The sequence below is a fragment of the Leucopleurus acutus genome (genome assembly GCF_964270905.1).
Source record: "Leucopleurus acutus genome assembly, chromosome: 1".
Taxonomy (NCBI): domain Eukaryota; kingdom Metazoa; phylum Chordata; class Mammalia; order Artiodactyla; family Delphinidae; genus Leucopleurus; species Leucopleurus acutus.
This window is the reverse complement of record NC_139142.1, coordinates 195,650,779-195,673,261: the sequence shown is the minus strand read 5'-3', so window position 1 is coordinate 195,673,261 and position 22,483 is coordinate 195,650,779. Positions and strand designations below refer to the sequence as shown.

Below are 22,483 nucleotides of genomic sequence, written 5' to 3'. Positions count from 1 at the left end.
GCCTGCCGATGCAGGGGACACGGGTTTGTGCCCTGGTCCGGGAGGATCCCACATGCGGCGGAGCGGCTGGGCCTGTAAGCCATGGCCACTGGGCCTGCGCGTCCAGAGCCTGTGCTCCGCGGCAGGAGAGGCCACAGAGGTGGGAGGCCCGCGTACCGCAAAAAAAAAAAAAAAAAAAAAAAAAAGTTAGACACAGAATCACCGTATGATCTAGCAATTCCACTTCTGGGAATATATGCAAAAGAAGTGAAAGCAGGAACTCGAACAGATATTTATATACTTGTGTCCATAGCAGGATTATTCACAATAGCCAAAAGGTAGAAGCAACCTACATGTCCATCAAGGGTGAATGGATAAACAAAATGGGGTCCATATATACAATGGAGTATTACTCAGCCTTAAAAAGGCAGGAAATGCTGACACCTGCTACAAAGCAGCTGCACCTTTAAGGCAGCATTCTAAGTTAGAAGGCCAGTCCAAGGAGCCTTCAGATGACCTCAGCCACAGCCCTCACCTGACTGTATCACATGCAAGACCCCAAGCAAAAAACTGCCCAGCTTACTTAGCCCAATCGAACCACAGAACTGTGAGGGAGAATGATAACTTACCTTAGGTTACTAGGTTTCAGGGTGGTTTGTTACCATCATAGATGACTGAGAAAGATTTTATAATAATGAAATGTTTTAAGCTGTAAGTTTTGGGGTGGATTGTTACACAGCCACAGATAACCACACCTGTCTCTCACTGAAAGAGCAGGTTAATAAGGCCACAGAAGATCTGAACACCACTGCTGTAACTGACATTTATCCAAAGCATAAAACATACTCTTTTCAAGAGTCCGTGGAATATTCGCCAAGACAGACCATAAGCTGAGCCATAAAACAAGATTAGAGTCCTAAAAGTAAAGCTAAAACTATTAAAGTTTTAGAAGAAAATACCATCTCTTTAAGACCTTAGGGTAAGCAAAGATTTCTTAAGCAAAACACCAAAAGCAATAACCATAAAGCGAACTTCATCAAAATTTGGAAGTCCTGCCCACGAAAAGGCACCATTAAGAGAACAGGTAAGGCCTAGACTAGGAAAGAATAGACACAAAACATGAATCTGTGTATCTGACAAAGACTCCAGAATACACATAAAGAACGCCTACAACTCAAAAATAAAAAGACAAACAACCCAACTGAAACATGAACAAAAGACACACTGCATAGAGAAAGATATGGCCAATAAGTCTATGAAAAGATGCTCATAATCTTTAGTTATCAGGGAACTGTGAATAGAACCACAATGAGATACTATCACAATACAAGAGAATGGTTAAAATTTAAAAGACTAACAATAACAAACACTGATGAGACACTGGAAATATTTGGCATTTCCTAAAAAGCTGAACACACGTTTACTCTTACTATACAGCAATTCCACTTCTAAGTATTTACCAGAGAGATAAAAACATATTTACCCAAAAGGAATAACACAGATCCAAAAAAGATCTGTGTAAGAATGTTCACAGCAGTTTTATTCATAACAGCCCAAAGCTAGAAACGTATTCTGATATATTCATACAGCTGAATATCATCAGCAATGTAAAGGAACAAACTACCAACATCCACAATAACATGGACGAATCTACAAAATATCACACTGAGCAAAAGAAGCCAGACACACATCCTCTAAATTCACTGGTGGGGATAGAATTTAACAAGGTGGCTGCCCAGGAGTGGAGGAAGAAGAACCCGGGGACTGGCCAAGGAGGAGTGCTGGGGAACTTCCATGTGTGTGTGACGAAAATACTCTATATCTTCATAAGGGTAGTGGCCACACACTTGCATGTATTTGTCAAAATGCACTAAACTGCATGCCCAAGATGTGTGCTTTTTAAAAGAAAATTAAAGAAAACCTGGGACTTCCCTGGTGGTCCAGGGGTTAAGAATCCGCCTTCCAATGCAGGGGACACAGGTTTGATCCCTGGCAGGGGAACTAAGATTCCCACATGCCGTGGGGTGACTAAGCCCGCACGCCGCAACTACTGAGCCCGCGCACCACAACTAGATCTCGAGTGCCACAAGTAAGACCTGATGAGGCCAAAAACAAATAAATAAATAAATACTGAAAAATAATAAGTAAAAAAAAATAAACTCACGCACACACAAAATTTAAAAAAAAAAGAAAACTTACATTCAGCAGCAGTAATCTGGCAACTTTATTTTTCCTTTTTTCTCTATAGTAATGCAATTAGTTGAACTCTGTCGAAGTCCATACTATTCTCATTTATATGGTACGACATTCTTCTACCTTTGTTCTGACTTCTTACCTTGTTAACTTCTGGTGTGAGGATCTCTATTTTTCTTAAACGTTGAAAAGCATCATAATCAGTTTCTCCAAAGAGTCTGATTGGTTCTCCTCTTTCTCTTAATCTCCTGATAACCTATTTAAAAAAATATATCAAACAACAATAGTAATTCCCTATGTCATTAGTAATAGTAATTCCTATTTTAGGAGACCAAACACTTATTTTGGTAAGTGAAAAGTAGATGCAGAAAGTAAGTTATATTTCTTTTTCTTTAGTTTCCACTAACAGATATACTGAATTATTGTCACACCTTAAATAACCCTAATGGTTTAGGTCATTTGGCGAGTGTTTCAGAAAGGACCAATCTGTGTAGTAGAATCCATAAGAAAAACATTACGATGGGAGGGAGTGATAACATTTATAAAGAGAAAAAAATAAAATAAAACCAAGCCTGGAGTCAGCGATAAGTCAATGACCATAGATAGCCATGAGTCGGCACTGCAGTACTACATTAAAACCAAAAACTAGTCCCTCAGAAGAGAAAGTGAGTTACAAATGGAGGGAGGGGGACGTGCAGGGCTTTTGAGGGCCTGATAATACTCCTCCCTTGACTTCGGCCATCGTTATACGAGTGTTTGTTTTGTAATTATCCACTATATCGCACATGTTTTACACACTCTTTGTATACATGTGGTATTTCATAAAAAGGACAAACAAGAATTATAATTAAGAAAATAAGTTATAATTCTAAAAATACCAAGAACTTTATCTGGGAACATAAATAGTATCACACTTAGAAACCACTGGGCTCCCACTGGATTAAATGAAACTCGGTATTAAAAAAACTTAAGAGGTCGTCTAGTGCTATCTCCAATCCATGCAGAAATGACCTCAAAAACACCTTCGTCTGGTCCCTGTCTGACAAATGACAAAAATCACACCTCTTCATGACACAGCCCATCCCATTTTTGGACAGATATGTTATGCTTCTCAAAATAAATGAAAAGCTACCTCTCTCAATTATCTCAGTTCTTCTTTATGAAACGACAGAGAATATTCAATGCTTTTTCAAAATTAGAACTGTGGTCAATGGATCTTTTTAAAAATCTCAAATATTCTTCGTTTCAGGCCAAGTATTCAAAAGTCCTTCATCTAATTTTCACACACAGCTTCTGGAGTCAGCCCTCCTTTCCTCTGAGAGTTTCCTTTTGCTCAAAGTTAATTTCATTGTGTACCTGTGTACAGTCTGAATTCTTTTTTCACAGGAATATCTTTAAAATTTTGTTGTTGGTGTTATTGCTGAAGGAAAATAATAGTTGATATTGACCAGGGTATCGGCAAATACTATAGCTGAGAGTATGAACTGCTCTAACAAGTCTGCAGGGCTCTCTGGTAATATGTATCCAAAGCCTTAGGCATGTATATAGTCTTTAGTCATTAGAACAGACTCCAGAAATCATGTTTCTAGAAAATTTTCCAAAGCAAAGTAATCATATATTATTACACATGCAATGACATCTGTATGAGGGTGTTCATCTTAGTATGATCTAAAATAGGGAAATGCTGAGGCAACCTAAATGACCATTAGCACAGAATTGATTTTAAAAATAATAGTTTTTAAAATATTATGGGAAATTATGCAGTCATAAAGGATCATACAGATCTCTGTATTTTGACTTAGAAAGATGTATTCAGAGGAAGTAGGTTACAAAACACTAACTTTCTTTCTTTTAATACATAATTTATATTATTTTAAATAATTTAGACAACTTATCAAGTATAATTATTTAGAATATATGCATTTAATTATACTTAGAATGTGTTTAGTTTTTAAAGTTCAGAATGATACATTCTTTAAAAACAACTTAAGACATAAGATATTAGACAACAGTACCTAGAAAAGCAGAGATTAATTTAGAACCTCATAAAGAAAATTGAACTAGAATACTGTGCAGCTGGCCAGTTAAGTCATTTTTTACGGGAGATAATGACAAAAGTTATTGGAAAGAACTAAATGCAAATGCTGTGGAGTTTTTTTCCCACAAAACGTTCATATAAAAACTTACCTCTTGCCTAGAAAGAGTCATGGGTAATTTTTCTTCTGCCAGTTCAAGTTCTAATACTGGATTCGATGAAGTTAATGGTTTCTCGTCCTCCTCTTTTGGCTGTATCTACATTAATAGCCAAAAGAAACGAAATTCTCCGTTTAAAATACAACATGGTTTAACATTTATCATTCTATATATTAGGTATTCACCGAAATTAAACATGTTTTAAATATTGAAGGTTTTCTAAATGTTCCTCTGAGCAAAGAGCTCATAATCGACGTACATGCTTGTGAGAGCTCAGGGACACCCAAGCAGAGACCATGCACCCAGGAGACAGCATTCTTGCTACAGAAGTATAATGGTTTCCACAATCAAAAACTTTAAAAGGCTGAATTAGACTCATTTTCTCCCTAGACTCCATGATTTTTACTTTCTTCTTAGAAACAATGAGCTTGCTTCTCCTCTTTGAGAAAATCATCTTACAGGGTTATCTGATCCTTGCTCTGGGTTTAAAATGAAGACCAAAGAAAGGAACTGCTCGCTAACAAAAACCTGTGAAGCCTCAAGCTCCAGCTCTTCCCTCTCCTGATTTTCCTCTCCTGATTTCTGAAAGGTGTTTTTCCAAGTGCACAGGAATCACTGCTGGACATGCAGAAAACTTTCCGATGCTACACAGAACTTGCCCACAAACTGAGCTGTGAATCTTGTGGGAGAATAATGAAAACCAGCACCTCTCTACTCATAGTACAGAAAGAACAGAGTGGACATTCTTGCTCATATGAACCTGCAGAGAAAAAAATTTCTTTATATATTTTCTTGAGTCTGCTGCCCAAGTCACAGTTTACGAAAACTGAGTTCAGCAATTTATAAGCCCCACTGTGTGGTCTGTAAAAAAGATACTGAAACATGGTTTTCCATCTGAACCATAAGACAAATCTAAGATGCCAAAAGAAGATCAAAAAACAAAAATGATCAACATTAAGGAAAAACTCACATTCAGTTAAGAAAGGCTATATGGTTAAAATGATAAAATTTATGATTCTATAGATTAAAGATTATGTTAATCAGTGTTAACAGTGGTAACAGAAAATTTAGGTAAAAAAACTAAACTTTCATATTTTCACAGACCAAATTAGCATCAAGCCTTTAAAAAAAACGGTAACTGGTTTTTATAAAAGAATAAAAGCAACACATGCTGTATTTTCATTACTACCAAGAAGGAAATATTAAAAGGCTTTATATCGAAAACCCTGTGCTTTCTTTTTAAGCATAAAAACAGATATTGCTCCCAAAATCTCAGGATAAAAAGCATTTTCAATTATAGAATGGCAGTGAATAACTTTAAGGAAAAGATCTAAGACATTCTGTCAGCTGGACTCAAGGTTACAAGCAGCACCTTTACAGTAATGATTTTGCTTCACTGCTTTCCTCTATATAAGCAAGAAAGTACTGCCATTATCACGGAAGCAATCTAAGCAAAGCAAAATCGTCACCGTTTAAATTATTTTCCTACCTTATCAAAAAGTTGAAAACAATCAAATTCAGGGATCTGGGAAAGCAACAAGTCAGCAGACTAAAACGCATGGTTAAGTGATTCTTATTCTAGTTCAAGTGTGAGTTTAGATAATGCTGGGCAAACAAAAGATGAGAATTCTTCTTTCTGAATATCTATCTATTCGATGGTTATTTACATAAAATGTATCTTAATTTCCTAAACTAGAAGCAAATGAAATCAATGTACCTATGGAAAATATCAAAATATAAACTTTCATATTTTAGAAACCTATCAGAAATACATTTTCAACACTTGCCCTCTCCCAAAAGTACCAAAAGAAAGCAAACGCATATACATACCATTTGCATTCCTCATGCTTCTTTCTAGAAATGCTATGCCAGATAAAATTAATTTCCAGAACTTTCTCCATTACGTGCACAAGAGTATTATTTTATATTGATGTTTCACAAGCAAAAAGTCGATTTCAAATTTATGATTTGTCAAAATTATTTCAATAGAACCTCTGAACTTTGTTTAAAAAATTATTCAACTAGATTTAGCCTTCTTATAAAATAATTTAAACACAACTTCACCTCGTTACCTTTAACCCCTCCCAATAAAAACCCCAATACATTATTAACTGGTAATCTCAAAGATAATTTTAGTCATGCTTCTAAAGTATACAAAGTCTTCCAGATAACTCATTTATTTCTAACAAATATTTCAAGATCACATTTTCCATCCAATAGACTAAGTAGTGTTTGAAATGTGATACCTTATTACACAAAATGACACTGTATCTCACGCAGAGGTACTTAGGGCCAAAAGGGATTATTAACATTGCAAACGTAAAAACAATGGCTTAAAATATTCAGGAGAAAGCAGGGAAAATACCACTGCTAATGCCACTGTTGTTGAATGAATAAAATCTTTTGAATCCTTTAAAACTGGACTTTTATTGGGAGAGGTGAGGAGAGGAGTGGTGGTGATGGTGATGAAAATGAGGCAGTATCAGATCCAGGACTTAATTAAAAAGAAAAAAAATCAAGCTTTGATCTCAAGCCACTTCATGCTGTCCACAAAAAGCCAAACCATTCCAAGCCAAAAGTCATGCATGTATTTTCCTGAATTCAAGATTAAAAAAAAAGAAAAAGGAAAGAAAAACAAAAACTCATACCTCTCCAGATGGCTTCTCATTTATAGGCTAATGTATAACATTAATAAATTGAACAGAGATCAATCGTTTTGACACTTTAACAACAGCTGTATAAATTTAAACTCAGAAACATCAATTTAACATAAAAGCAGGCATTCATACCTTGTAGCCACATCTTTCAAAATATGCTTCCTCTTCTTTTTTTGCAAGTTCACTACGTTTGAAATATTTTTTATTTTCCTATTGAAGAAAGAAGTAAGTTAATGTCTTTGGGTAAAATTTCATGTCCCTTGGTCAACAACCTTGCAAGTTTTTCAAGAACTGTAAAGTTTTTTCGTTCACGGAGATTATACTGATTTCCTGAACACACCACCTGTGCTCAGCCCCTGTTCTAAACATGAGGTATTTCTCTTGCAGCATCAGTTTGACGGACATATCCAACAGCACAAAGAAGAAACCACCCACATTTTCCAAATGTTCCCATTGTTTTTATTTCATTTCTCAGTGTCTGAATTCAATTTCTACAAATGGATTCATTACGAACCACGTAAAATGAGACACTTTAATTATTTTCTCCTAACAGAACCAACCAAACCAAAATTATGGTAGCTTCAGCTGACATGTTAAATCTCATTACGAAGAGAGCTCCAAGGGTGTGTCCAAATTCTTTTTTGTCATCTGGAATCTTACTGTAATGATCAATTGTATTAGTATTAAACAAGTTTTTATAATAATCGAGACAGAATGGTTTTGGAGAGTCTCTTTAGTAAAAAGATGGTTCAAAGGTATTTGTTTTAATATGACATGCTGTTAAGAGACAAACTCTAAATCTAGTGTGGCAGGTGGGAAAAAAAACGGTTAGTTCTTTCCATGCTATGCATAAAATTATCCTGTTAAAAATGCAGTCCCCTGATCATTTTGTAATGTATAAAACTATCAAATCACTATGTTGAACACCTCAACTAATGAAATATTTTACATCAATTATAATGTAAAAAATACAGTCCCTAATTTGTAGGCTTGTTACTATCTGCTTCTTAGATATTATGTCATTGATAACTTAGCTCAAATAAAGATACTGCCCTACTTTACCAGTAGTAACCGAAACAGTACCTCAATAATACCTCCACACATGTAGTTATTAGCACCTCACAGTTCCAAAGCTCACTCACTCAGGCAGTGATCATCAATGGATGCTAAAACCATGACAAGAAAGTGTGATGGTGAACAACGGAAAGATAAGGCTGCCGCACTTGAACCCACTGCTCAAGTTTGGCATCAATACCACGTACGTCCTATGTGAAACACATCGGAAGTACACAGCAGACCACTTAGAAGCGTTCTCCCTAAAAATCTAAATCGGAATCTAATCAAACAATTAACTTCCAACTTCCTAGAAATGTAAAGAATAGAGGAAAAAGCTCAAAACACCACTGGGAAGCAATCAAACACGAGCACATTTTACAAAACTAGCCCCAGTTTCTCCAACAAGTTGATGCATAAAAAAAAGTGGGGGACCTGGAAAATGTTTGCAATGAAAAGAAACTAAGAGTCATAATAAACAAATGTAATGAGTGGACTTTGTGTGGATTTGATTTGAATAAACCAACTGTAAAAAACATATATATGTATTTATTTTAATTCAATTGGGGATATTCAAATGCGAGAGGAGTATTTGATGGTATTAAGGACCCAATTTTAATTTTGTTGGTGGTGATCTTAATTCTATAAAAACATGGTCTTATTTTCTAGAGTTATGTGTGTTGAGGAAAGACAGGAATTCATTATACAACTCTATTGGTGTGTATGTTTAAAACTAACAGCTTATAACAGTTTTTTTAAGTTCATTCATTAACTCAATAAATATTTACTGACTTTTCTACTGTACCCCAAGCACAGCTTTACAGGTATAAAGATGAAGATGTTACCCGGCGTACAGAACTGATGGTATCACCTGAACATCAAAACTACTCTAAGAAATGTGGGCGCAAATAATACTAATCCCACTGTGGAGGTGAGAAACCTGAGAATTAGAAAGTTCAGGTGACTTTCCCAGAACTCAGTGAGCCTCATGAGTTAACAGAAGCAGGATTAAGAACACTGGTCCTTAAATCCTTTGTGCTGATCTAGTATTCAAGTTACAGTTCTTCACTCCCAAAACTCATTTCAGCATCATAAATTGTTCCTTTTGACTATGTAGCATGTACTGGTCATATTTCAAATAAGTGCGTTGACAAACATACTGGCAGCCTCTCAGAATGAGCTGATACATAGGAAGAAAATAAAAGGACTCTCCAGGCCAGAGACCATGGTCCAATCTTTAACTATGGTATCTTTTACTACCGTCTCCCAATTCCATTGAACACACCTAACAAAACCTTACGCCTTGAACATCAATTCTCAAAATGTGGACTTCTGGGGGGTCCCTAAGACCTTTACAGAGGTTCCACTAGGTAAAATTTATTTTCATAATAATACTAAGATATATGTGCCCACCCCTTTTTCACTGTGCTCAGACCTGCACTGATGGTACAAAAGCAATGGTGACGAAAACTACTGGAACCTTAGCATAAATGAAGGCTGAGTTTATGTACCAGTGGCCATTGTATTCTTCACCACCATGCACTTGCAGGAAAATAAAAAAGCCAGTTTCTCTTAAGAATATCTTGATAAAGTACAATTTTACTAAATCTCATCCCTGGAGCACATGGCCTTTTAATATCTGGTATGACGAAATGAAATGAAATATATGAAGCACTTCCACTACATAATGGTGTAGGACAGTCCTCTCAAAGAAAAGCAAACTGGTTGATTATTCAGACCTGCATATCTGGCAAACAGTTTCTCAAAACTGAACAAAGCAAACCTGTCACCTAAAGGAAAATAATGATAGTATTTGTTGCCTATGATAAAATTCCACCTGTCAAGCGAAAATCAGAAGGGTAGAAAAGTGGTATCCCTCACTGTGAACTGGATGGCTTCCCAATACTTAAAGGCTTTTCTGATGAAATCAGTGGTGACATTAACAAATGTAATTTTTTAAATATTGTCTAATGAAACACATCAACATTTAGAAGATCTGCATAACTCAGCAAAGTTGAAAAAACTCATGATGTTAACAAAGGCAAGAGTTCACAAAATCATGCACAGGCAAAAGATCTATGACCAGGATAAATCAGAATAGATCTAGAGCAGAACAGGTCAATGGGTTTTAGTACACGAAAAGTCTATTGATATGTGTCAGAATCTAAGCTCTTAGCTAATCTTTAAGAAACTTACCACTTACCCAGTTTTGGTGTAGTATCAAAGAAAAACGTCCACAATTACTGAAAAGGCTATTAAAATACTCCCTTTTCCAACTACCTCTGTTTCAGGATGAATTTTCTTCACATACTTGAACAAAAACAACATATTGCAACAGGTTGAAAAAAGAACAGGAGAATCCAACTGTCTTCTTATATACCAGAGATTAAAGAGATTTGCAAAATGTAAAACATGCCATTCTTCTCACTAAATTTCATTTGTTTTGGAAAACATAGTTTTCGTAAAAATGTATTATTTACACTAACATGATGGACTTTTTTACTGTACTTGTACAGAGAATATAAATATACATTTTCAATATCCCAGTTTTAATTTCTAATAGAGTAATTATCAATAAATACATTCTACATAAACAAAGCTCTCTGGAGCTATCAGTAATTAAGAATGTAAAGGGGTCCCGAGACCGACAAGTGTTCTGTCCTACAGGAGTCCACTTGCTGGCAGTGTCCACACCTGCACCTAGCTCTTAAATGCTGGGAAACCACTTGTGTCCCAATGCTGCCCACTGATCCTGATGTATTTACCCATCTTTCTCTCCTATTGTCTACACTGATCATTATTCATTCTCCATTCTCTCAAACCTCTAAGCCCTTTACTTCTCCCCTTATTTCCAGCAAATGACTAAGTCACTCTATAGAGAAAAGGGAAGCCAGTAAACAAGAACTCCGAATTCCTCCCAGCACCAATCCCTTCTGCATCTCAGAATGGAAGAGGAAACCCTCGCCCTGTCTAAGGCCAACCCCTTCCAGCTGTCTTCCAGATCTCAATTTCTCCTGCCTTTCTCATAGTCAGTTATCTATTTTCTGCATCTTCACCTTTTCCTTCTCTATTGGCACAAATGATCATCACTTACATATGTTCAAGACTCTGCAACCTTAAAGGAAAAATTCGTTACTCTGTGCTGGGTATCATGCTAAGTACCAATTACAGCAGGACAATAAAACATTTCTCTATTCGGTCTCCATTTCCTCACCTCCAATTCTCTTTGCAGCTGCCCAACAACTGGGAGTCCATTCTTAATGCTCCATTGAAAAATCCCCTGAGGTCATAACTAACTTCCAAGGTGCAAAACTAAAGGATCTTCAAGTCAACTGCTAATTGCCTCCTTCTTCAATTGCTTTCTTCCCTTGGCTGTCAGACAACTTTCTTGTTTCTTCCTTACCTACTGGTTTGTTCAGATTTTCTATTTCTTGTTTTTTGTCACTTATTTCACTTTGATTTTCCAATTTATTAGAACATTTAGAACAATTAGAACAGTAAACAAATAAACAATTTATTAATGCATTATTTGCCCTAATTATTGTTTTATTATTTACTGTTTTCCAGTAACTTTCATATTGGTTACTATAGTTCTTTATTGTTTCAATTTCAGGGTTTCCTCGGTTTCTGTTAAAGGAGGGTTTTTTTTTTTAATTAAGTGGTTTCTATATTTTTATAAATGAAAAAAGCAAGTGCAGAAGAGTGAATCTAGTATGCTACCGTTTGTATTCAAAAACGAGAAAAGATATTTGCTTCTTCACATTTGCTTTTATATGCATGAAATAACTCTAGGAGACCCCAAAATTGATAATGTTAGCTGCTTTGGAGGAGGTGAACTGTACAGCTGAGGGACATGGGTAAAAAGGAAACTTTTTATTGTACACCCTTTAGTATGTCTTGAATTTTGAATCATTTGAATGCATTACCTATTAACAATACATTTAATTTTTGAAAATTAATTTGCTTTTCATTTTAAAGAGTCCTAGTGAGAAAACTATAAACATTTTGCTTCATACTATGTGACCCCTCACTTCAGGGCAACAAAAGGTTGTCAAAAACAAAAGGGTGGGGCTTCCCTGGTGGCGCAGTGGTTGAGAGTCCACCTGCCGATGCAGGGGACACGGGTTCGTGCCCCGGTCCGGGAAGATCCCACATGCCGCGGAGCGGATGGGCCCGTGAGCCATGGCCGCTGAGCCTGCGCGTCCGGAGTCTGTGCTCCGCAACGGGAGAGGCCATAACAGTGAGAGGCCCACGTACCGCAAAAAAAAAAAAAAGGTTCCCTACCATGTTTCAGATGTCACTCTGCACACTTTTGTTTAGAAACAAGAGCAGTTTATATAAGAAAAGCAAGTTAAGCAGTGACTTCTAATTATAAAACGTTATTTTATAAAGCACACTGAAAACATACTTTGAAATACAAAGTATGGTGGATACATTTATGACAGAATTGAAATTGTAGGATGTAAGCATTAATAATACACCCCCCTTTATAGGTAAGTCAGGCAGGGTAGAGAACTTGCCCAAAGTTAAAGAGCTCTCTAGTAATGGAGCCCCAATGAGACTTTAGGACTTGTTTACTCATTTCACAAATTTAGTTTCCTTTCTGGCTATACTCAAAGATTTTGAACTCTAAGTTTGCTGAGTTAACGACAGAATATAACAGAACCCTACAAACACAAGTCTGAAAGTGGCTGGTAAGGATTTTAAGACACCATGTGAACTGACAGTACATTTATTTGGGTTCTCTCCTAAAGCACCTGACCTTTCCTTTGGGCCTCTCACTCCTGCAGATTTTAGAAATGAGTTGAAAAGGGTATAGATAAAGAGCACTTCTCCTTTTAAAGACAGAACCTAATTCCTGTGTGGTGCTTCATACATGTTATTCTTGGACTTTGTCCAAGCTGTACTGTCTGGATTATAAACCTGAGATTCGCGGGTCTAAAGAGTACAAGTCTTTCTACCACATCACCGGAAACGTCGGCCCACACTAATAAGGGAGAGTCAAAATTTAAAAACCACAGGCAACATGACTGTCACCATTTCATTAATTAGAATCATCATTCCTTCAATCAGATTAAGGTTTTTAGTGTTTATATAAATGAAACAGAAACATCATCAAGAGTTCTACAAAAAGACACGGGAGAGCTAACAAATACACAGCCTGGACATCCAAAGCAGAGCAATACGTGTGAGATCACGAACCACATGGCAGGGTCCGTTTCTGGCTGAAGAATGGAAATAAGCCTTAAAGAGTCTGAGGTAATAAACCTAATGGTTGGGCACTCAAACACAATTTAAAGAGACACAATGATTTTCAAAGTGAAAGAACTGTCAACTGTCAAGGGATCCTGTTAGCTAGGCAGTATGTATTCTCAATGATGCCATCCAAAATAGAAAACTATACCAAAAGCTCCCCTGCACAGGTGAATTCTATGTACTTCATAATCATATATATTTATATCATTACATATAAAATTATGTAAAAATGTATGAAAGAAATAACACCAATCTTACAAAGTCTTTAAGAAAATAAAGTTAAACAGACACTTACTGTATGATCCAACCACTCCACTCCTAGGCATTCACTCAAGAGAATGAAAGTATATGTCCATACAGAAACCTGTACACCAATGTTCACAGCAGCTTTATCATAATAGCCAAAAAAATGGAAATAATCTGAATGCTCATCAACAGGCTAATGAATAAACAAATTGAGGTATATCCATACAATGGTGGAATACTGCTCAGTAACAAAAATAATGAAGTCTTGATACAGACAAATGCATAAATGAATCTCAAAATTATTAGGCTGGGGGCTTCCCTGGTGGTGCAGTGGTTGAGAGTCCGCCTGCCGATGCAGGAGACGCGGGTTCGTGCCCCGGTCCGGGAAGATCCCACATGCCGCGGAGCGGCTGGGCCCGTGAGCCATGGCCGCTGAGCCTGTGCGTCCGGAGCCTGTGCTCCGCAACGGGAGAGGCCACAACAGTGAGAGGCCCGCGTGCCGCAAAAAAAAAAAAAAAAAAAAAAAATGATTAGGCTGATTGAAAGAAAGCAGGTAAGAGAGGAACATACTGAAAAATTCTGTTTACATAAAACTCTACAAAATGCAAACTAATGTAAAGTAACAGAAGGCAGACCGGTGGTAGCCTGTGTACAGGGTGGGTAGGGCACAGGTGGGGCAGGAAAGCAGGATCACAAAGGGGCACAAGGAAACACTGGGGTGAGATGAACATGTTCACTCTCTTCACTGTGGTGACAGCATCCAGGTGTAAACATGGCAAGACTCACTGAACTGTACACTTTAAATATGTGCGGTTTACTGTGTGTCAATTATACCTCAATAAAGCTGCTTAAAAAATAAATAACACAATATGGAAGCAACCGAAGTGTCCATCAACAAATGAATGGATAAAGAAGATGTGGTATATATACACAATGAAATACTACTCAGCCATAAAAAAGAATAAAATTTTGCCATTTGCAGCAACATGGATGGACTTGGAGGGCATTTGCTAAGTGAAACAGACAAAGACAACTACCGTATGATATCACTTGTATGTGGAATCTAAAAAAGTACAACAAACTAGTGAATATTTTAAAAAAAACAGACTCACAGATATAATAGAGAACAAACTAGTGGTTGCCAGTGGAGAGAGAAGGGGGAGGGCAATATAGTGGGAGGGGAGTAAGAGGTACAAACTATTAGGTATAAAATAAGCTACAAGGATGTATTGTACAACACAGGGAATAGAGCCATTACTTTATAATAACTATAAATGGAATACAGCCTTCAAAAATTGTGAATCACTGTACTGTATACCTGTAACTTATATAATATTGTACAGCAACTATACTTCAATAAAAATAAAATTAAATTAAATAGTGGTAGCATTTACACTGCCTGACATTACAACTCACCAGAATGCGACAGCAATCGAGACAGTGTGGCACAGGCATAAGGATCAACAAACAGATTAGGACAAGGGAGCAGAGCACCCAGAACGGAGCCACAGTTAAACTATTACTGATTTTTGATGATGCCAAAAGCAACCAAAGGGAAAAGAAAAATATTTTCAATAAATGGTGCTGGAACAAATGGATAATCACATGGAAAACAATAAACCACACCCCTACCTCCCATCATACAAAGAAACTGATTCAAAAAAAATTTTAACTGTTTTTTATAAAACATGAAACCATAAAGCTTTTAGCTCTTATAATAAGAGTATCTTGGGCTTCTCTGGTGGTGCAGTGGTTAAGCATCCGCCTGCCAATGCAGGAGATATGGGTTCGATCCCTGGTCCGGGAAGATCCCACGTACCGCGGAGCAACCAAGCCTGTGCGTCACAACTACTGAGCCTGCGCTCTAGAGCCCATGAGCCACAACTACTGAGCCTGCGCTCTAGAGCCTGCGAGCCACAACTACTGAGCCTGCGCTCTAGAGCCTGCGAGCCACAACTACTGAGCCTGCACTCTAGAGCCCGCGAGCCACAACTACTGAGCCTGCGCTCTAGAGCCTGCGAGCCACAACTACTGAGCCTGTGCTCTAGAGCCTGCGAGCCACAACTACTGAGCCTGCACTCTAGAGCCTGCGAGCCACAACTACTGAGCCTGCGCTCTAGAGCCCATGAGCCACAACTACTGAGCCTGCGCTCTAGAGCCCACGAGCCACAACTACTGAAGCCCGCGTGCCACCAATACTGAAGCCTGCGCACCTAGAGCCCGTGCTCCACAACGAGAAGCCACCACAATGACAAGCCCAAGCACTGCAACGAAGAGTAGCCCCCGCTCGCCACAACTAGAGAAAAGCCTGCGGGCAGCAACGAAGACCCAAAGCAGCCAATAATTAATTAATTAATTAATTTTAAAAAAGAATATCTTACTCTCCTGAGTAAATGTCTAGGAGTGGAATAGTTCGTTCACGTAGCAGGCCTATGTTTTCTTTTTAAGACATTACCAAACTGTTTTCCAACAGGTTATACTATTTTATATGCCTAGATAGGATACGGTCAACAATCACCATGAAAAATTGGTAAGTTGGCTTATTACATACACCAGAATGGCTGATATTAAAGACTGACAACACAAACTGTTGACACAATGTAAAGATCTGAACCCTTTTACTTTGCTAGTGAAGGTGTGACACGGTCCAACCACTTTGGAAAAAGGTCTGGTGGATTTCTATAAAACTAAACCCATAATGTACACCATGGCATAGCAATTCCACTCCCTAGCATTTTCCTAAGAGCAATGAAAACACGAGACTTGCACAAAAGGGTCCACAGCAGATTTACTCATAATTGCTAAATCCTGGAAACAGCCCAGCTGCCCATTATCAGAAGAACAGATTAACAAACTGGGTCTATTTGTATAACGGAATACTTCTTAGCAATAAAAGGAGTAAACAACTGATACATGCAACAACATGAATAAAATTCAAAACATTATTCTCATTAAACAAAGTGGGTCATATAAGAGTACATAGTATGATCCCATTTACGTGAAGTTATAGGGCTGGCAAAACCAAGGGACAGTGGAAAGAAATCAGTACAGCAGTTTATTCTTGGGGGAGGGGCTGACTGGAAGGTGGAACGAGGGTAGTATCTGTATCTTGATACAGACTGGGATACACAGGCATATGCATTTGTCACAATTCACTGAATGGTAGGTACACTTATGATTTGTGTATTTCTTCATACATAAAATTTTGCTGACATACCAAAGAAAGTATAAACAAACACTGAACACTAGTCAATGATATACACGCCAAATTATATTTTGGCAATTATGTTACATTACATTTTAGGGGTAAAGTGTATCAATGTCTGTAAATTAATCTGAAATGCATAAAGATCAGTACATTGTCTTCATGACCCTGTCTGCAGCTGGAAAACATCTGTCTATGGATTTGCTGTTCCAGAAGAGCCGCCTCACCTCTGGCCATTTCAAGTGGTTTCCCAGCCTTTTATGGTTCATCTGTGAGATGTGAAACAGTAATGACTTAGCTTGTGAGTGCCTCTCGTCAAATTGTGGAGAAGCAGCCTTCCACTACCCTAAAATGTTCTGCCTGTTTTACTATTGAGGTAAAAGTACTTTCTGCATTGCTAGATGGATTGATGAATGGATATACAATGATGGAGAGATGGACAGTTACATGATAAAACAAATATATTAAAATGTTAATCGCAGGTTTAATCGCAATATCTAGATGGTAGGCGTATGGGTGTTCACTGTATAATTCTTTTGAGTTTTCGGTACATTTAAATTTTTTCACAGTGAAATGCTGAGGAAAATAAATCTTCTTTGCAGATGTCAAAACATGGTATCAACATGACAAACTCCCTACCACACTGTTTTCTGACTATACCAAAAAAACATGAAAGGCTCCTAAATGACCACTAAAGAAAGAGGCACTGGAGAGGATTACAGAAGACCGTGCAAGCAAAGCAAGGAACAAGTGTGAAGAAAGGCAAGTTCAAAGGCCTGAATAAATGAAACAGGTTTAGAACTGGAACAGCTGATTGGTGGTAGGGATAAATGGGCACAGAGATTTTCACCAGCCCAGAAATGACTGGTTCTTGACCTTTTTGTCAAAGATCGCTTTATTTTTTTTTATAAATTTATTTATTTATTTTTGGCTGCGTTGGGTCTTCATTGCTGCGTGCCAGCTTTCTCTAGTTGCAGTGAGAGGGGGCTACTCCTCGTTGCGGTGCGCGGGCTTCTCACTGCAGTGGCTTCTCTTGTTGCGGAGCACGGGCTCTAGGCGCGCGGGCTTCAGTAGTTGTGGCGCGCGGGCTCAGTAGTTGTGGCGCGCGGGCTCTAGAGCGCAGGCTCAGTAGCTGCGGCACACGGGCTTAGTTGCTCCGCGGCATGTAGGATCTTCCCGGACCAGGGCTCGAACCCGTGTCCCCTTCACTGGCAAGTGGATTCTTAACCACTGCGCCACCAGGGAAGCCCCAAATATCCCTTTAATAATATCATCAACAGGAGGAGGGGAAGAGGGGTCACATGTATACATACATGCTAAATTTTTTATAATATTTCAAGGAACTGATGGATACTCTGAAGTCCATCCAAAGGCTCCACTTAAGAACCCCTGTTACAGATGGCAACTGAAATCTAGAGGTGAATATGAAATTAATGTAAGAGAATTTTCCGTGTGAAGAGAAAGTAGCCTAGGCCTGAACTTTAAAGAAAACCAACATTTAAGGGATAAAAACTAAACAATAAAAAAACAAAAAAAGAAGAAGCCTGTAAAGGAGATCAGGAATAAGCAGCCTGAGAAGGAAAAACAGGACGCTGTGGGGTAAGAGACGTCAAGGGAAGACTGAATAAAGTGGACCAGGGCTTCCCTGGTGGCGCAGTGGTTGAGAGTCCGCCTGCCGATGCAGAGGACACGGGTTCGTGCCCCAGTTCGGGAAGATCCCACATGCTGCAGAGCGGCTCGGCCCGTGAGCCATGGCCGCTGAGCCTGCATGTCCAGAGCCTGTGCTCCACAACGGGAGAGGCCACAGCAGTGAGAGGCCCGCGTACCGCAAAAAAAAAAAAAAAAAAGAAAGTGGACTAGCCGAGTGCAAATGCTGAGGTTAAGAAAGCATGGAAATCACTGCGGCCCCTGATTAGGATGGATTCAGTGCAACTGTCAGGTAGAAATCAGGTTAAGGAGTGAGTAGGAAATAAGAAGAAGCTTGGCTGTAAAGAAAAAGGACAGCTGTGTTTTAAAAAAAAAAGATGGGAGAGATGTGTATGTCTCAGTGCTGCTGGAGATAAGCCAGTAGAGACTGAAGACACAGAAAGAAAGGAGACAAGTGCTATTCAGATTCTGATGATGCTGCAAAAGATGAGAGCTGGGCTCCAACATGTAAGTGGTAGGTTTGACCCAACATATAGCCAATATCTCATCCACTTTAACAGGGGAAAGGTGAGGAATTTCTTGCCTGATGGCTTCTCTTTTCTCTGTAAAACTGAAAGTAGGTTCCTTAAAGAAAAGGACCAAGCATTACTTTTTAAAAAAAATCCTCTGTGGCACACAGTGTAGTATCTTGAATATAGGAAATATTCAAAAAATTTTGGAGAAAAAAACAAAGCTAAAATTCTACACAAAGTCCATGCTCAAAACTGCAACTAATAAAACTGCTAATTAAGCCCCACTGAGTCCTGCAGTAGCCTGGCTTTCCACATAAATGAGGCTTTGCAGTTCAATGAAGACTCACCAACACCGGGGCGCCAAAGCGCCGGCATTCTAGCAATACAGACACCGCACTTACCTCCGAGCAGTTACATCACGTGGAGCACTTAGCACAGGTGACAGGAGGTTAACAAAGGGGCTCTCACAAGCTGAGTGTTTACTATCCAACTCTCAGACTAACAATAAAAAGCTGGGACACCATGCTATCGACAGGACGGATAAACAACAAGATCCTACTGTATAGCACAGGGAACTATATTCAACACCCTGTGATAAACCATAATGAAAAAGAATATATATGTATAACTGAATCACTTTGCTGTACAAATCACAGCAGAAATTAAACACTACATTGCAAATCAACTATAGTTCAATAAAGCTTAAAAAAAAAAAAAAGCTGGGACATCACTCAAAATGACCAAAGAGGAGGTGGTGCTTCTGGAAAAACAATACAACAGAAACAGGTGTTCCCCAGCTACAGAAAAGGATAATGAAAAGGATTCACTGACCCCCAACCAGAATTGTTTTTAAAAATGAAACAGGATGGATTAAAACAGTGAAACATATGATAGAATCACATGTAGTTAAGACAAGAAATGTTGCATGAAACTTTTTTCATACGTATCTGATGAAAATACAGATTTATTTCTTACTGTGGCTAGGGCAGTGAAAAAAAAGATGGCTTCGTCATCCGTGGAAAGAGCATCCTAACTGCCCTATGCACCAAGCAGAGCTGTTGTAAAGCTCAAATGAGAAAGCATACTAGGGTGCTTTTCACATGTTAATTTAATTTTAAGTAATTTAATCGTTAGGTCAACCCTATCAAAACTAGTTCTATGTTCACAGGGTGGAGATAAATAAACAGCCTGTCTGTAGTGGTGAAGAGAGCAAGCTTTAGAGTGGGAGAGATGGATTCAAATTCAGACTCTATCTCTTGCTAGCTGTGCGATTCTGTAAATCAATCTAACTTCTTTTAGCTTCAATTTCCTCATCTATAAATGGGAGTAGCAGTAATTTTATGGGACTGCTGTACAAATTATATGAGGTAGGAGACATGAAGCATTCTGCATAATGCTTTGCAGATTACTATTAATATTACCAGAACTATGACATTCAGTATTTTAATCCCCATTTCATGTATTTCCTTTGCTGGTATTAATTGGGAAGTCAATCTTACCTTCTGGCCAGGGTTATCTGAGTAATTAAATCTACTATCAAATTACAAAATGAAAGACATCCCAGAAAAACAGTTTATATGTGATGATAAATTAAGAACAATTATGTAGAATCAGTGTTTTTGTAATTGATCATTTTTAAAGGCTGGTCTATATCCATGACAAAGAACCTGATTATGCAAACAGCACTGTAAGCCCTGAGAGTGAGCTGAGCTCTTCGTGATTCAATTCTCCCTCTAAAGCACTTTAAATTTCAACACCTGGTTCTAACACCCACTATGCATTTCAACATCTAAATTAGCTTTTTCAAATACTCCGAAACCACTCATCAAAAGAAAAAGGCCCCTGAGTTACAGATGAAAATATCAAGTTACAGCTATGGACAAGCTCTCTCCCCAGCTTCCCGCGCATTTGCTAAATAACATTCTGTTTAATTAGCTCCACTTTGTTAATTGTTTTTAAAGTTTCAAAGATTATGAAAGCTGCCATCTGCCAAGCTAACAATCCCAACTTACTTGCACTACATCATAAACATTAATCATACACGACATCCAAAGACCTAAGTCAGACTGTTCTCAAAGTGTGGTCCACAAGACCCCTGGAGTCCTTGAGACTCTTTGAGAGGGTCCGTGAGGTCAGAACTATTTTCAGTACTAAGGTATTATTTGCCTGTTCACTCTGTTCCCATTTATACGAAGGGTGAAAAGCAATGCTTCACAAGAATCAAGACAATAGCACTAAACTACCAGCTGTCACTGATTCTTCAATGCTCAGCACTAATGGGGGAGGGGCGGCAGTTTCACTTAACTATCTCCTTGATGAAGTAGTAAAATTATTAACTTTATTAAGTCTTGGTCCTGGACCACATCTTTGTAATATCCTGTGTGACAAAACAGGAAGTATACATAAAACACAAACCCTTCCTAAAACGACAGAAGTGAACGGCCAGAAAAACTGGGGCACGTCCGAAGAATACCGGCAGATGGGAACGGGGATAAGGGACAGGTGGGGCGGCGGGTAGGAGAAATCGCCAAAATCTCGGGTTTTCCTGCAATTCCTACACCTCCATCCCAAAGGCTCCCAAGTGATTGCCAAGGGCACAGCGGTCTAGAGGGAGCCGCTCCGGGGTAGCGGAGGGGCTCTGGCTAAACCCAATCCGGCAAGGACCCTTTCAGTACCGTTCCCCTCCCCCAGACTCCCCTCCCCCACGCAAACGCTCAGCTCCTCCGTCGCCAACGCCCCACGACCCCAAGAATCCTCACCACCAACAGGTTCCTGTCCTCCACCAGCTGCCGCTTCCGGAGGATCTCCGATTTCAGAATGTCCATCTTGCTGCCCGGGTTGAAGCTCGAGTTTTCTTCTTCTCTCTCCGGCTCCCGGAACCAAGCCTTCTCATCCAGCCAGCCGCCGCGAACCCACTACACATAGCGAGCCCAAATACCGAAGGGCCACAACTGACAGAGCCGCTTCCGGCGGAAGCTGAGGTGAGCGAGAGGAAAGAGCGCCCCAGGGCGCCTGTTGTTGACGAAGCCGCTGAGGCTTAGCGCCCCTGGCGGCGCCCTCCGGCAGCGCGCTTGTAGTTTCCCATCCGTAGATACGTGAACAAACGTGGGCTGAAACACGAGTCTTCTAAATGCATTGTTTAATAAGTTATATACCTATGTCAACTATACTTCAATTTTAAAAGGAGAAAAAAGTTATTATACCTACTTGTACCTGCTAGGTCAGGTGCATAAGCTTCTTAGCAAAACACCTCAATTATGTTCATTAATGCCAGATCTTTACTTATTATACGAGAAGTCCACGTCGGAGTTCCTGAAGTTACCTGCTTGCCAAAATCAATGTGCTGGAGTGAGAAAACCCTGGGCAATAATACTAGCTCAAAAGTATAGTGTTCATTGCTAGCCTGTGAAACTTCCAGTAAACTTAGGCAATTACATCCATTTAAGTCATTTCAGAAGTAGAGTTGTCTCTCCTCCCTGAGTTCTAGATTGCTTGCATATCTTGGTGATAATTGAACATTTACTCCAGGAAACTGAGATGAT

The 22,483-nt window shown here is 38.8% G+C and overlaps 1 protein-coding gene across 2 annotated transcripts in view; it reads right to left on the bottom strand.

The window, feature by feature from the left end:
• PRPF18 (pre-mRNA processing factor 18) overlaps positions 1-21,872 on the bottom strand; it is a 51,671-nt gene extending 29,799 nt beyond the window's left edge. Inside the window, exons 1-5 of one of the 2 annotated variants that reach the window (XM_082854848.1) lie at positions 21,701-21,872; positions 7,155-7,232; positions 7,014-7,040; positions 4,360-4,464; positions 2,315-2,428 (exon numbers count right to left, since the gene is read on the bottom strand). In XM_082854848.1, coding sequence (XP_082710974.1) covers positions 2,315-2,428; positions 4,360-4,464; positions 7,014-7,040; positions 7,155-7,232; positions 21,701-21,766 — 390 coding nt within the window. In that variant the 5' untranslated portion in view covers positions 21,767-21,872. The remainder of the gene's footprint in view (positions 1-2,314; positions 2,429-4,359; positions 4,465-7,013; positions 7,041-7,154; positions 7,233-21,700) is intronic. The other variant, XM_082854849.1, reaches the window with a different exon arrangement.
• Between the last annotated feature and the right edge of the window lie 611 nt (positions 21,873-22,483).